At 41.9% G+C, this 12,357-nt stretch overlaps 1 protein-coding gene across 5 annotated transcripts in view; it reads right to left on the bottom strand.

Moving 5' to 3' along the window:
• DIP2C (disco interacting protein 2 homolog C) overlaps positions 1–12,357 on the bottom strand; it is a 371,845-nt gene that overhangs the window by 109,106 nt on the left and 250,382 nt on the right. For all 5 annotated transcript variants that reach the window (XM_063125734.1, XM_063125751.1, XM_063125743.1 and 2 more), the window contains one exon: positions 8,716–8,925. In XM_063125734.1, the coding sequence (XP_062981804.1) occupies positions 8,716–8,925 (210 nt within the window). The remainder of the gene's footprint in view (positions 1–8,715; positions 8,926–12,357) is intronic.

The following is a 12,357-nucleotide window of genomic DNA, read 5'->3' as shown; positions in this document are numbered from 1 at the left end:
AATTTCAATGTATTGGATCGCACCCGGTATCTATGATCAGGCTGCATTCTTTAAATCAATGCAACAAACGTTATTATTAGTCTTCAGAATGATCTGTATAAATTGAGCATTGCCCAGGAATAATGGCTGGGGAATATACACATTGCCAATGTGGTATGCTGTAACTGAGCAATGGGAGCAATAGGATGAAGTAATGTGCTTATTGAACAATCCTGTCCAAAGGCAGTTAAAACTATGGTCTGAAGTTTTATCCTGCTTGGTATAACTCTGTCCCTACTAGTGCTACCTTCTTTGTACAGGATGAAAACGTGCCAGACCACAGTAATACCTTGACCAATAGCCTACTGAAGTTTATGAAACTATTATGCTTGGAAGTTGGACTTGACAAGCCTGTTCCGATAAAACAATTAGCTGCTAATTCTGCTTGAAGTTCTGTTTGGAACATTATGCATCTCTCTCAAAGGATTTAAAAGGTTAACTTACAAATGGAAATTCATTACCGTTGCTGAATTAATCTCTCTGTACTACATGGAGGAGGAGGAGACGTGATAGCCCTCTTCAAATACTTGAAAGATTGTCATACAGAGGAGGGCCAGGATCTCTTCTCGATCATCTCAAAGTGCAGGACACGGAATAATGGGCTCAAGTTACGGGAAGCCAGATTCCAGCTGGACATCAGGAAAAACGTCCTGACTGTTAGAGCAGAACGACAATGGAACCAGTTACCTAGGGAGGTTGTGGGCTTTCCCACACTAGAGGCCATCTGTCAGGGATGCTTTGAGGTGGATTTCTGCATTGAGCACGGGGTTGGACTCAATGGCCTTATAGGCCCCTTCCAACTCTACAATCCTATGATTTTATCCTCACAACAACAACCCTGTGAGGTAGGTTGTGCTGAGACTCTGTGACTGGCCTAAAGTGTGGGGACTAGAACCTGGGTCTCCTGAGTTCCAGTCTAAGACTCTAGCCATTGCAACACATTGCCTCTCTTCATTATCAATGAATATCAATGAGGGTTAACATCCCACTTAACTGGGAGCATATCCAATTGAACTCAGTTGGACTTACTTCTGAGTCAACATGGATTAGGATTGTGCAGTCTATCTAACCCAGAATCAATATGTGTCTGACAGTTTCTGACAATATTTTGTCTCCTTCTCTTCTACATGCATTCAGATCGTGAGGACCTCTAGGACTTGAGTGCTCCTTTGTCACTGCACACAGAAAGTAACACTTAAACTGGGATATCCTGTGCTTACTTGGAAGGAGGGAAAGCATGTTTATTTGAACAAGGGTCCCCACATGTGTGAGCCGTCTCACTGAGCATATGTGAGGCGAAGAATTACATTTTCCAAAACAGGACTCTCTAAAGACAACTCTGTTGTTTAAAAAAAGTTCCCTAATTCAGAAGTGAACACATTTCCAAATTCAAATCTCACCTCAGCTAGGAAGCCATAGGCAAGCCATTAGCTCTCATCCTTAATCCCAATTTGCAATAAGGGGTGGGAAGGTAACAAGGCCCATCTTACAGAGGTCCTGCTTCTGAACACTTGAAAAGCACTATACAAAGTATTGTTAGCAATACCCAAATGATAAGCTACCCTTGGTCATCCCCTTAAGTCTAGACAACCTTGCACAAAATTATGGGTATTCTGAAACCTGGTCATATTTCATGTTACAGTCTCTCCCCCACTGGTCCCAATACTTCCCGCTGGAGCTGATTTAGCATCTGTACAAGTGAAAGAGATTCTACACTGGACTGTGAAGGTCAGATCCCCCTTGAGTTCAGAATGGAGGATGTGTTTCTTTTTTCTATGCTTCACAGCCAGAGGTGTTGTGCGTTGCCCTTTAAAAATTCATATTTATCATAATTAGCACTTCCAGATGCAATGGTTTGTCATAATGAGGCATCTCTCACAGCCTGAATAGCCTACTGAGGGGGCTCCCCAAATGGAAACATGGGAATTTGCATTTCTTTGTCATCAAGAGACCATTGTTATTTCTGTGTAATGGGGTATGTGTGTGGATTGCCACAGGGTAATGAAACACTCCGATTACACATACACTAGTGGGTTGCTTTTCTTTAAAATCCTATCTCATGGGGAAGAAAACCGGCCTGCAGGGATTACTCCCCTTTATAAGAAGATCGTATATACTATACTTGAACTATTTAAATCACCTGGGTTGTGTCTCTGTGTGTTCTAATAGGTAAGGCTTGCATGATTTTTATGTTCCAAGAGAGAAACTTGAATTTGTCTCACTCACAATCCTGACCTGCTAACAAGCACTTGAGGGCACTGTCTTGCATTCCCATCCTGCTGAGAAAGGTCATCTTCGAACACCTGTCTACCATCTAATTAAGAAGTTAAAATAACTTAACGTATGTCAAAGCTGCAGCCGTGCCTGGTACCAAACTGGTCTTTGTCGGATTCCTTCCACAGCCTGGATTTTTTAAAATTTTATTTTTAATAGCAACTGGTGACTTGACTCCTTCCTACAAAACAACAAAAGGGCCAGTCCACACATTATGCTGGTGGAAAAGATTCCAAGCATTTTGCATCCATATGGGGTAGCAGAGTGGAGTAGGTTGGGAGAAAACCAGGTTCATGCTCACTGCATCCATGCATTGACCTTAACTTCTGCAAAAAGATCTGTGCACATGTACACTATGATCCCACCAGGTAACTAAGGGGGAAGAGCCATAACTCAGTCGTAGAATGCACGCTCTCCATGAAAAAGCCGCACATCCCCATGGAAGGCTAGAAAAGAGCCCTGTACGAATCCCTACAGAGCCGGTGCCAGTCATGGTCAAACTACACATTATGTGAATTGCAGAGCGTCCAGCTGAGGCATATCACATTTATTTTTACTCTGGGATAAATGTGCAGGATTATTACACACACACACCCAATGTGGGGGTTAATAAAAGAAGAAGTCTCGGTTAGGGTCAATTTCTTTTTCCTTTTTTAATTTGGAAGGTGGGGTTCAGGAAGCAAATGGGGGGTATGGAGCTGTTTACTTCTCCTTTCAGGTGAGTGATGGCCCAATCTAGATTAGGGTCACACACACTAACCCTAGAGTTAAAAACAATAAAGAAGCCTAAGCTACAGTCTATGCAATTAAGGGTGCAATCCTATGTTTGTTTAGACTGAAAAAAGTCCTACAACCCCAGTATGCCCCAGCTTGGGAATGCTTGGGTTGTAGGACTTTTTTAAAATCTAAATGAATTGTGCCCTTAATGTAATACGTAGTATGATCCTCAAGATAGACCAGTGATCTTCAATCATTGGGCTGCGACCCAAAAGTGGGTCATGCAAGACTGTTGCCACCATCATGGGCAATTGTGAAATTGGGTACCACGTTGCAGGTAGGGAGTCCCAGGTGGGTCTCTGGTATGGACCAGTTGAAAACCACTGGTGCAGACAATACTGAGCAAGGTGATCCAGTGCTCTGACTTGGTAGAAGACAGCATCCTGTGTTTCTAAGCTCATGAGTAGAAACCTTCTTGCATGTCCTCCCAACATGCAAGTCACAATTAATGGGAACACTTTCTCAGTTGTGGCATCCATTCTTTGAAAATGTCTGCCTTGGGAGACCCATATGTCACCCCACCTCTTGAAAGCCCTTCTCCTTCTCCTCCTTCTTCTTCGCTCAGGAAGGCTTCTAGCATGAATTCTGGGTGGTTCTGCTAGATATCTTTAATTCCTGGGCTTTCTTGTCATTTTCTTGGCCTGTTGCTTCTTGCTATCTTAAATAGCAATCCTATGGCCCCTGGACATAGTCTGGGGTGGGGATGGGATACTTTGGATTCAGGAGTCCAACCTCCCTGTGCCTCTGTGGTCGCAAATGCAAACCTGGAGGGAAGGGAAAGGGGTGTGCTGGTGGGCAGGGAGCAGAGGGGACTACTTATGCCATAGCCCCAGGCCCCTCCCGCCTCCTTCCCTCCCCCAACCTGACACTTCTGCTAAATTGACAGTTATGGGCTTTAATCCTTTTAGGATTGGGCCCATTTATCAACTAGGAAGAGGGATTTTTCAGTGGCAACACCCCTGTTGTGGCCAGGTGAAGACCTTTTTTTTATTTTCCCAGGCTTTTTAGGCCTTCAGTTTTGCTTTTTTAAGATGTGTTGTTGTAAGGTTTTATATTATGCTTTATCATGCTGTACCGTATTTCTTCGATTCTAAGATGCACTTTTCCCCCCATATTAACATCTCTAAAAACAGGGTGCGTCTTAGAATCGCGGGTGCGATTATTATTCTTAGAATCAAAGCTTTTTTTCTGTTGGTGGAATTGAAATTAGTGTGCGTCTTACAATCGATGGCACCTTACAATCGAAGAAATACGGTATTTTACTGATTTAATTTTTGTCAACTGCCCAGAGAGTTTTGGCTACTGGGTGGTATAGAAATGTATCACACAAGGGCTCCTAATAGTGAGTCCTCAGGTAGAAAGACTGTACATGCAGTCCACTGTAGGAACAAATGTCCAGTTTGCGTTTTAGCTCATATTCCACAAATCACACCTATGCAGCCTGTGTATGCTATAAATTCAGCCTTGCAGGAGAAAGATAATAATAATAATGCACGGATATATGTGAATAGGTTCTGGTCACATCCAGTGTTCTTTATTCAGGGTGCAAAGGAGCCCAAAACCTGTCCCAGGGTCTCGCATTCTATAGAGCCTGTTCTTTAGGGGATTCTAAAAAAATAATTTAAAAAATCCCTCAGTCTCTTAATAGTAACATTACAACATTGGCCTCCCTTCCTCGCCCCCCCCACTCCCCCCCCCAAATAAAACTCCTACAGCATTTATAACTAAGACGTACTCTGCCAAATCTAAAATTAACAACAGGCCACATTATTTTTATACAGATATATTTAAAAACAACATTCAGATTTTGTGACTAATGCAACCTTTCAGAATCTGGATAAAATCTAATTCAAGTCATAAATTCCTCCTGTATTTCAAGAGGAAGTCACAGAGGCGTTCCAAATCAGGAGACTTAACTGGTTGAGAACCCAGGAGGTTTCCTAAATCCGTTCCGAATGCACAAACCGAGATGAGTGTTGACAAAGGAGGTTGTGAGGTACATCCAAAGGACAGCAAAAAATCACGTAAGGCTGGGGCAAGAGAAGCCGGGCAAGAGAACAGACTTAATACTGTAGGAGGTTCAAGGGAGGCGGCGGCTGCAAGATAACCAAGGACTTTTTAAAAGGCCACAAAAGGAAATACTTCGAACTAGGAAAGAGTACAAATATGATTTTGGTTTCCAGCTTCTTATTTTATACCACTGCATTAAACCTCAGGCATAACAGTAGCAATTCTACATTTTCCTATATTCCTCACCATATCACTTCTAGAAAATTCAGGAAAACTACCTCCTTATCTATCTTGGTTCTTTATAAGTAGATATTCTTGTTCATCATCATCATCATTTACAGGGGCAATAATCAAGTTAGAAGGATAAATCATGACTCTCGTTTCACCTGCACAGTGCATGTGTACTTTTTCAGTATACACCATCTAAATTCAGAAAACATGATAACCAAAGGTGGTTTAAATAGTTGACAGTTGGTTATTTAACCCACCATAGGTTATCATGTTGTATGGAGGGAGAGTTTTAACTAATGCTTGGTTATTTGGCTGAAATAACCAACGCAAATAACCAATGCTGTGCAGAGTTGGCTACTTGAATCACCATTGGCTATTGTGTTGCGTGGAGGGCATTGTTGGTTATTTCCTTGGCCACTGTTGGTTATTTCGTCAGCCACAGAGTCACAAGGCAAGAGCGGTCAAAACGGTGGCTGCCACTCTAGTCCAGCTGGCAGGATAGCTTTTTGCCAGCAATGGCTGATGGGATATTAGCAGGAGGACTATGGGGGGAGAGAGGCTGGGGGATGAGTGAGTCAACTCAGTGTGGACTATAGTCAACTCAACGCTGATCCTAATCCACAACACAGTTGATTATTATGTTATGTAGAGAGTACTCCCTAGATACACAACTGTCGAGTTGATTATAACCCCACTGTTGACTTATCGTGTTGTCTGAACACAGCCACCACGTCAAACGGCCTTAAGGATAAAGCATTATTATTATTTTTATTTATTTATTTATATAGCACCATCAATGTACATGGTGCTGTACAGAGTAAAACAGTAAATAGCGAGACCCTGCAGCATAGGCTTACATTCTAATAAAACCATAATAAAACAATAAGGAGGGGAAGAGAAAGCAAACAGGCACAGGGTAGGGTAAACAGGCACTGGGTAGGGTAAAACTAACAGTATAAAGTCAGAACAAAATCAAGTTTTAAAAGCTTTAGGAAAAAGAAAAGTTTTTAGCTGAGCTTTAAAAGCTGCGGTTGAACTTGTAGTTCTCAAATGTTCTGGAAGAGCGTTCCAGGCATAAGGGGCAGCAGAAGAAAAAGCACTTCGAGATCTTCTCATAGAAAAAGACAGATCAAAGCTCTCACCTCAGAAGCAAATTTCATTAAAAATCCCTGGAATTTACTTCCAAGCAAACATGCCAAACCAGATCTTATAATGACCCATATTCATTCAGAACTAAACCGGTGGAGCTTGCTCTCAAATAAACATGCATAGGCTCTCAGGTTTATTGCTTCTGAAGGGACAGATTTAGGTATCAAACTAGTAGAACAACTTGAAGGTGACAAAAGGGGGAAAGGGGGGGGGGAAGACTTCCAGACTTCATACCACCTTAGGGTGCAATCCTATGCAAGTTTAGACGGAAATAAGGCCTACAATTCACAGTATTCCCCAGCCAGCATGGCTGGGCGTTTAGGTCTTTTTTCCTGTCTAAACATGCACAGGAAAGCACCTTCAGAGATGCAACTCTGTTTACAGAGGTTCAACCTGCAACACTCCAGGTGCTATGAAGTACCATCCAGTTTGGCTTATACTGACTTTACACCTTCTGTGTTTTCTGAATTAACCTCCCGTTCTATCCATCTCTTACATTTTACTAGAAATTTGCGAGTTCCATCAGGGCTAGAGGAAAATACAGCCTTCTGTAGGTTTTATTCACAAGGAACACCTCCATTGCTTCTTTGTCCCAGCAAGGCTCTGTGTGCTTTGAGGCCTTAACACAACGCCAAGCTCTACCCTAATTAATGCTGCAATGCTTGGAGCGCTTACTTAGCTGTAGTCCATATTTCTAAACAGCCACAGACAATTTTAAAATATCATCAATATTCTTCAGATTGCAGAAACTCATGCTTAAACTCACATCGTTTTAGGACTTAAGGAACAAACCCTTTTAACAAAGCCAAACTTGCTACCAAGTAAACTCACTTAGGCTGGAATGTTTACTTGGAAGTAAATCTCATAGGAATCAATGGGTCTTGCCTCTAACGAAACCAGGTGTGGATCAGGCTGTGATCCTAGCTCTGTTCATATGGCCACCTGTGTACAGTGGACATGCCTGGGGCAAGGGGGAAGAGATCCAACCCCCATCCTATGTAGATTCATTGGGGTGTTTGAACAGACTGTCCACACATACACATCCCCACAGAATTAGTAATTAACTTTTTGCAGGGTCCTCAAGGTCCAACCACAAGCACATGGTCTATATGCCTAGTGTTTATATGGTCTGTTATACCTTCTGATTCAGCATCTTGCTTCAAACATTCAGCAACTTCTACTGCAGCCTTGAATATACCTCAGTCAGCACACAGATACATAATACCACACCCTCACTTTGAAACATATGTTCACCCAGAATATCCAGTCTGAGGAAGAGATCTGTGTAATTTTAAAACTTGCATACAGCACGTTAAACTTCGCTTGATCTTAGGAAAGTTATTATTTTGCTCATCCTCTGCATTTTGAAAGCATATGATCCAATTAATAGCACCCAAAGAAATCTTAAAAATATGAAAAGAAAGAAAAGAAGAACCGGAGAGCCATATACTGTGTACACAAACTCCAACCTGAATGACTTTCAAACATTTAAATAAATGCAAGATAATCTTTCAAAGAAAACAAGAGTGTTATGAGGTTCACAAAACATGGGTCATATAACACAAGGCAAATAAATTAAACAATAAATAAATAAAACCCCTAAATAGCCTGAGGCCAGGATATTTGAAACATCACCTTCTCCTATATGAGCCTTTGCAATCTTCATTAGAGTCCCTATTGTATGTCCCACCAAGATAGGGTACATGAGACAGGGCCTTTTCTGTAGCAGCACCCCGACTCTGGAACTCCCTTCCAAGGGAAGTCAGGTCAGCTCCATCCAGTGAAGGCGGATGGCTCTGAATTTGGTGAAGCTGTGAATCCATTCTGGGTTTCAGTCAGAACCACCCAGAACTCTAAAGGATCTATCCAAGGTGCTGAACACCATCCCCAAAATGGGTCAGCACCCTGGCTAATTCCTATAAAGTTCTGGATGGTTCTGACTGAAACCAAGAATGGATCTACAGCCCCACCAGAATCAGAGCCATCAGCCTCCACTGGCTTCATCTCTGTTGGGTTTTAGAACAGTGAAAACTGTACTATTTTCCCTGGCAATTTTGGCTTTTAAATTGTTTTGGCCTGTTTTAAAGAATGTTTTATCATTGGTTTTTGTGTTTATTCTTTTTTTGGGGGGGGTTAAAAAAAATTAAGTGATTCTACATTTCTCTAGGAAGCCATGTGGGCAGAAAATTGTTAATATTATGATCATGATAATGATTTAAAAGGAAGCATACACACCTATATGCGTTTGCGCCATTACATCAGCTAGCCTATGCGCGGCACCACTGCCACCACTTTGCGTCGAAGATGAGGAAGTTGTAGATGTGGTAGAGCCATGGATGGCCTGGCTGATCCAGTGTTCCATATTTATACTCCCTTGGCTTGAGGTTGGAGTTCCCTGTGAATCGCCCTGTACAGAGCCTTCATCTTCTGAACCAGACGAGGTATCTAAAAATAGCAAAAACAAAAAAGTGATACAATTCTACTCTACGTTTCAGGGGTAAGACGTTGACACAGATTCTTCAGTGGAGGACCTCACTTTGAGGCACATTTTGTTGCTAATAAAAACAGCCGACATTTACAGTTGCATTGGCCATGATCAGAGAGGCAAGTGGCATGTTTGCTTGGGTCAGCATGGGGTTATAAGGAAAGGAATACTGGCATTATTCACAGAAGGAAACTGAACAATTGCAATGTTTTAGAGGAGCTGTCAATACCAGGTTATGTTTTTCCCTATTTGCCACAATTTGTGGCAGAAGCATTTTGCCATACTAAGAGAACACTTCAATTTCAAATATTATTCATATTTAATAATAATAATAATAATAATAATAATAATAATAATAATAATAAATATTTCTTACCCGCCTCTCCCTCCGGATCGAGGCGGGGAACAACACAGAATACAAAAATATTATAAAATACATAAAACTGATTAAGACGTATAGAACCAATACATTGTTAAAATAACAGCCAGACTTCTTAAAATTCAACTGGGTAGGCCTGCCGGAAGAGATCGGTCTTTATAGCTTTTTTAAATTCAGAAAGACTGTTAAACTGGCGAATCTCTCCTAGCAGGCCATTCCACAGTCTGGGAGCGGCAGAAGAGAAGGTCCTCTGGGTAACAGTTGTCAATCTAGTTTTTGCTGGCTGAAGTAAATTCTTCCCAGAGGACCTGAGTGTGCGGGACGGATTGTATGGGAGAAGGTGATCCCACAGGTAACCTTGGACCCAAACCATGTAAGGTTTTAAAGGTAACAACCAACACTTTATACTTCGCCCGGAAACTAATTGGCAGCCAGTGTAGTGATTTTAAAGCTGGTGTAATATGGTCACCCCTATATGTACCGGTGACCAACCTGGCTGCCATATTTTGCACTAGTTGAAGTTTAAAAGTTTTACAACACCCTTCTAGATTAAAAAGAAATAGTCAAGATGGTTGAAAACATAATTTAACTCTGTTGAGGAGAGTCATAAAACAAGACAGCAGCGTAAGTAAAAGCAGCAAGGCCAAAATTGCAGCAAGGCCAAAAGGGTGTGAGTTCCTCAGACGTCTTTCCATGCCCAATTTTGGTGATCTCAGGGGGTGGGCACTCAAAAATATTTTCAGGGGGAGGGAGAAGAATGAAAGTTCTCTGCCAAGGCAACTGAGACAACGCTTCCTAGCCAACTCTCATCACATGCAGTTATGCAAGACCAGTTGTATGAGAACATGGATGTATTGAAACCAATGGAATTCATATACATTGCTCCTTATCTTGCCATGTTGAAATAAAACATTTTTGAAACTAGAGAGGGAGCAATCCTATTGCTAAGGGGTTCTGATTGCCTTGGTAAGAAGGTTATTCTCTCCTGTCTCCATTTAAACTGAGAGCAAAGTACATGTGATCAAGCAGTCAAATCTGATTGCCTATGTGAGCCATAATGTCACTGAATTCTGTATTTGATTCCTGATTGCCTGGGATCACTGAGGAAGAAGAAAGCCAGGATGAAATAAACAGCATCTGAGCAGTAGTGGGTGAGGTGGGGTAAGCAGAAAGAAAAATACGGTTTGACTGGGAATTGTCCCTTAAAAAGCCCCCCTTCAATTAAAAAGAATTTCAAGAGCATGCATTTGGCTCATGTCACAAGGAAGGGACATGTATCTGGAAGGAGACTAGAAGAGAAGGATATTGAGGCCTTGTATGGCCCAATTGAAGCTACGGACCTCTTGCAAACAACTTTCTGGCCACCCATTGCATTGTGTTTGCCTTAATTCCTTGGTGTTAACACTTGAACATTTCAGATCTTGCCTCAGGAGGACAACCACAGAAGCCCACTACCATGAAATATTTTATGCTGATTTCTAACCTTTTGGTTTAAGCTAAATAGGAGGGGAAATTAAGAATTCAACACCTTTTAAAGCTGTGAGACCCTAAGAACCCAATATTGTGTAAACCGATATGCCTACATGAACTTTCTTATCCCCCTGGCTGTCTTGCTCACTTGGACCTGTGATAGCCAGAGATATTTATGCTATATATATATATACTCAGCAACTCCCACTCTTTCCTCACATCACGGAAGGAAAAGGGAGCTCATTGTCTTCCTGCTTCCCTTAATATCTGACACATGAAAATCTATTTTCCAACATCTGATGAGCAATCTTGGATGAAGAACTTGATTTGTTTTATTTTGATTACTAAATCCTGAGAGGAGGAATAAAAAGAGCAACCCCAAATGCATGGATTTTACAGAGAAAGATGGGAAGAGGATTCCTTCCATCCAAGAAGAAACCTCACGTTTTCTACCTGGAAGAGACATCTTCCCTCCTTCCTTCTCTTTGTCTTTTCCAGAGATAGAGCTCCCCATCACTTCCAGAGATAGAGCTCCCCATCACTTCACCAGTCAGAAGTAAATCTTTGCAGAGAGGTAAATCTTTGCATTATCTTCTGTTTTTTCTTCTAAGTGATCCATTCTCCAATTATTTTCTTTTCCTCCCTTTTTCTTAATATCCCACTCCATTTCAAACTCCTGCAATTCTTCTAGCCCCTCCTCTAAAATTCTCTGACAATCCCCCATTCAGATTATCCCCATCTGAAACTTCTTTATGTTTCTCTCCTCCCCCCACCCTCTTTCCCCTTTCCTGTAATCACACACACACACACACACACACACACACACACACACACAGAGGCCCAGTTCACACGTAATGAGAAACCACCATGGATAAATTTCCCAGTGGGGTTCCTCGATGTGGTGGCTGCCATTTTGAATATTCAAGATGTGGCAGGGATACACCATGGCTTCTCGTTACTGGTGAACACAACAAGGGTGGAATGGTTTACAAGTCAGCTGCAACCCTAAAAGAGCCCATGGGTTCTGGGTGGCTTGTTTGCCACCCCAACAACCCACCTTCAGTGAGAATCGAGAAATGCAGTGAGAAGCTGTGGTGGTGGGGCTTGGACAAGCAACCTGTGCCCACAGGCACCACAATCCATTGTAGCTAATAACCCATGGTGGGCTGAGGTGATGATGCGAACCAGGACACACACACACACACACACACACACTCTTCGCTAAGAGTTAAAACTGTGCTCTCTGAGATGCCCTACTTTTATCACCTTATTTTTAAACACACACACAAACACGCAAACCTTGCTAGAAAACTCTTCTCTTTTGAACACACACACAGCTGACTTTCTATGCATCCCAGTGCACCTAGCTTCACTACTGACTTTAAACGCTTGTTATCTTTAACCTTCTCACTGTTAACGTATGAGTCTAACTCCCCTGATGTGTGGTTTTAACGCATTTTAAATTCTTCTTTAATAAGACAAAGAATTGCTTTCAAAATCCTCATTGTGGTCTCTGCCTCTCTCAGGTTTTGGGGGTATTAGG

The sequence above is a fragment of the Elgaria multicarinata genome, chromosome 1 (assembly GCF_023053635.1).
Source record: "Elgaria multicarinata webbii isolate HBS135686 ecotype San Diego chromosome 1, rElgMul1.1.pri, whole genome shotgun sequence".
Lineage (NCBI taxonomy): Eukaryota > Metazoa > Chordata > Lepidosauria > Squamata > Anguidae > Elgaria > Elgaria multicarinata.
This window is presented reverse-complemented; position numbering and strand designations above follow the sequence as displayed.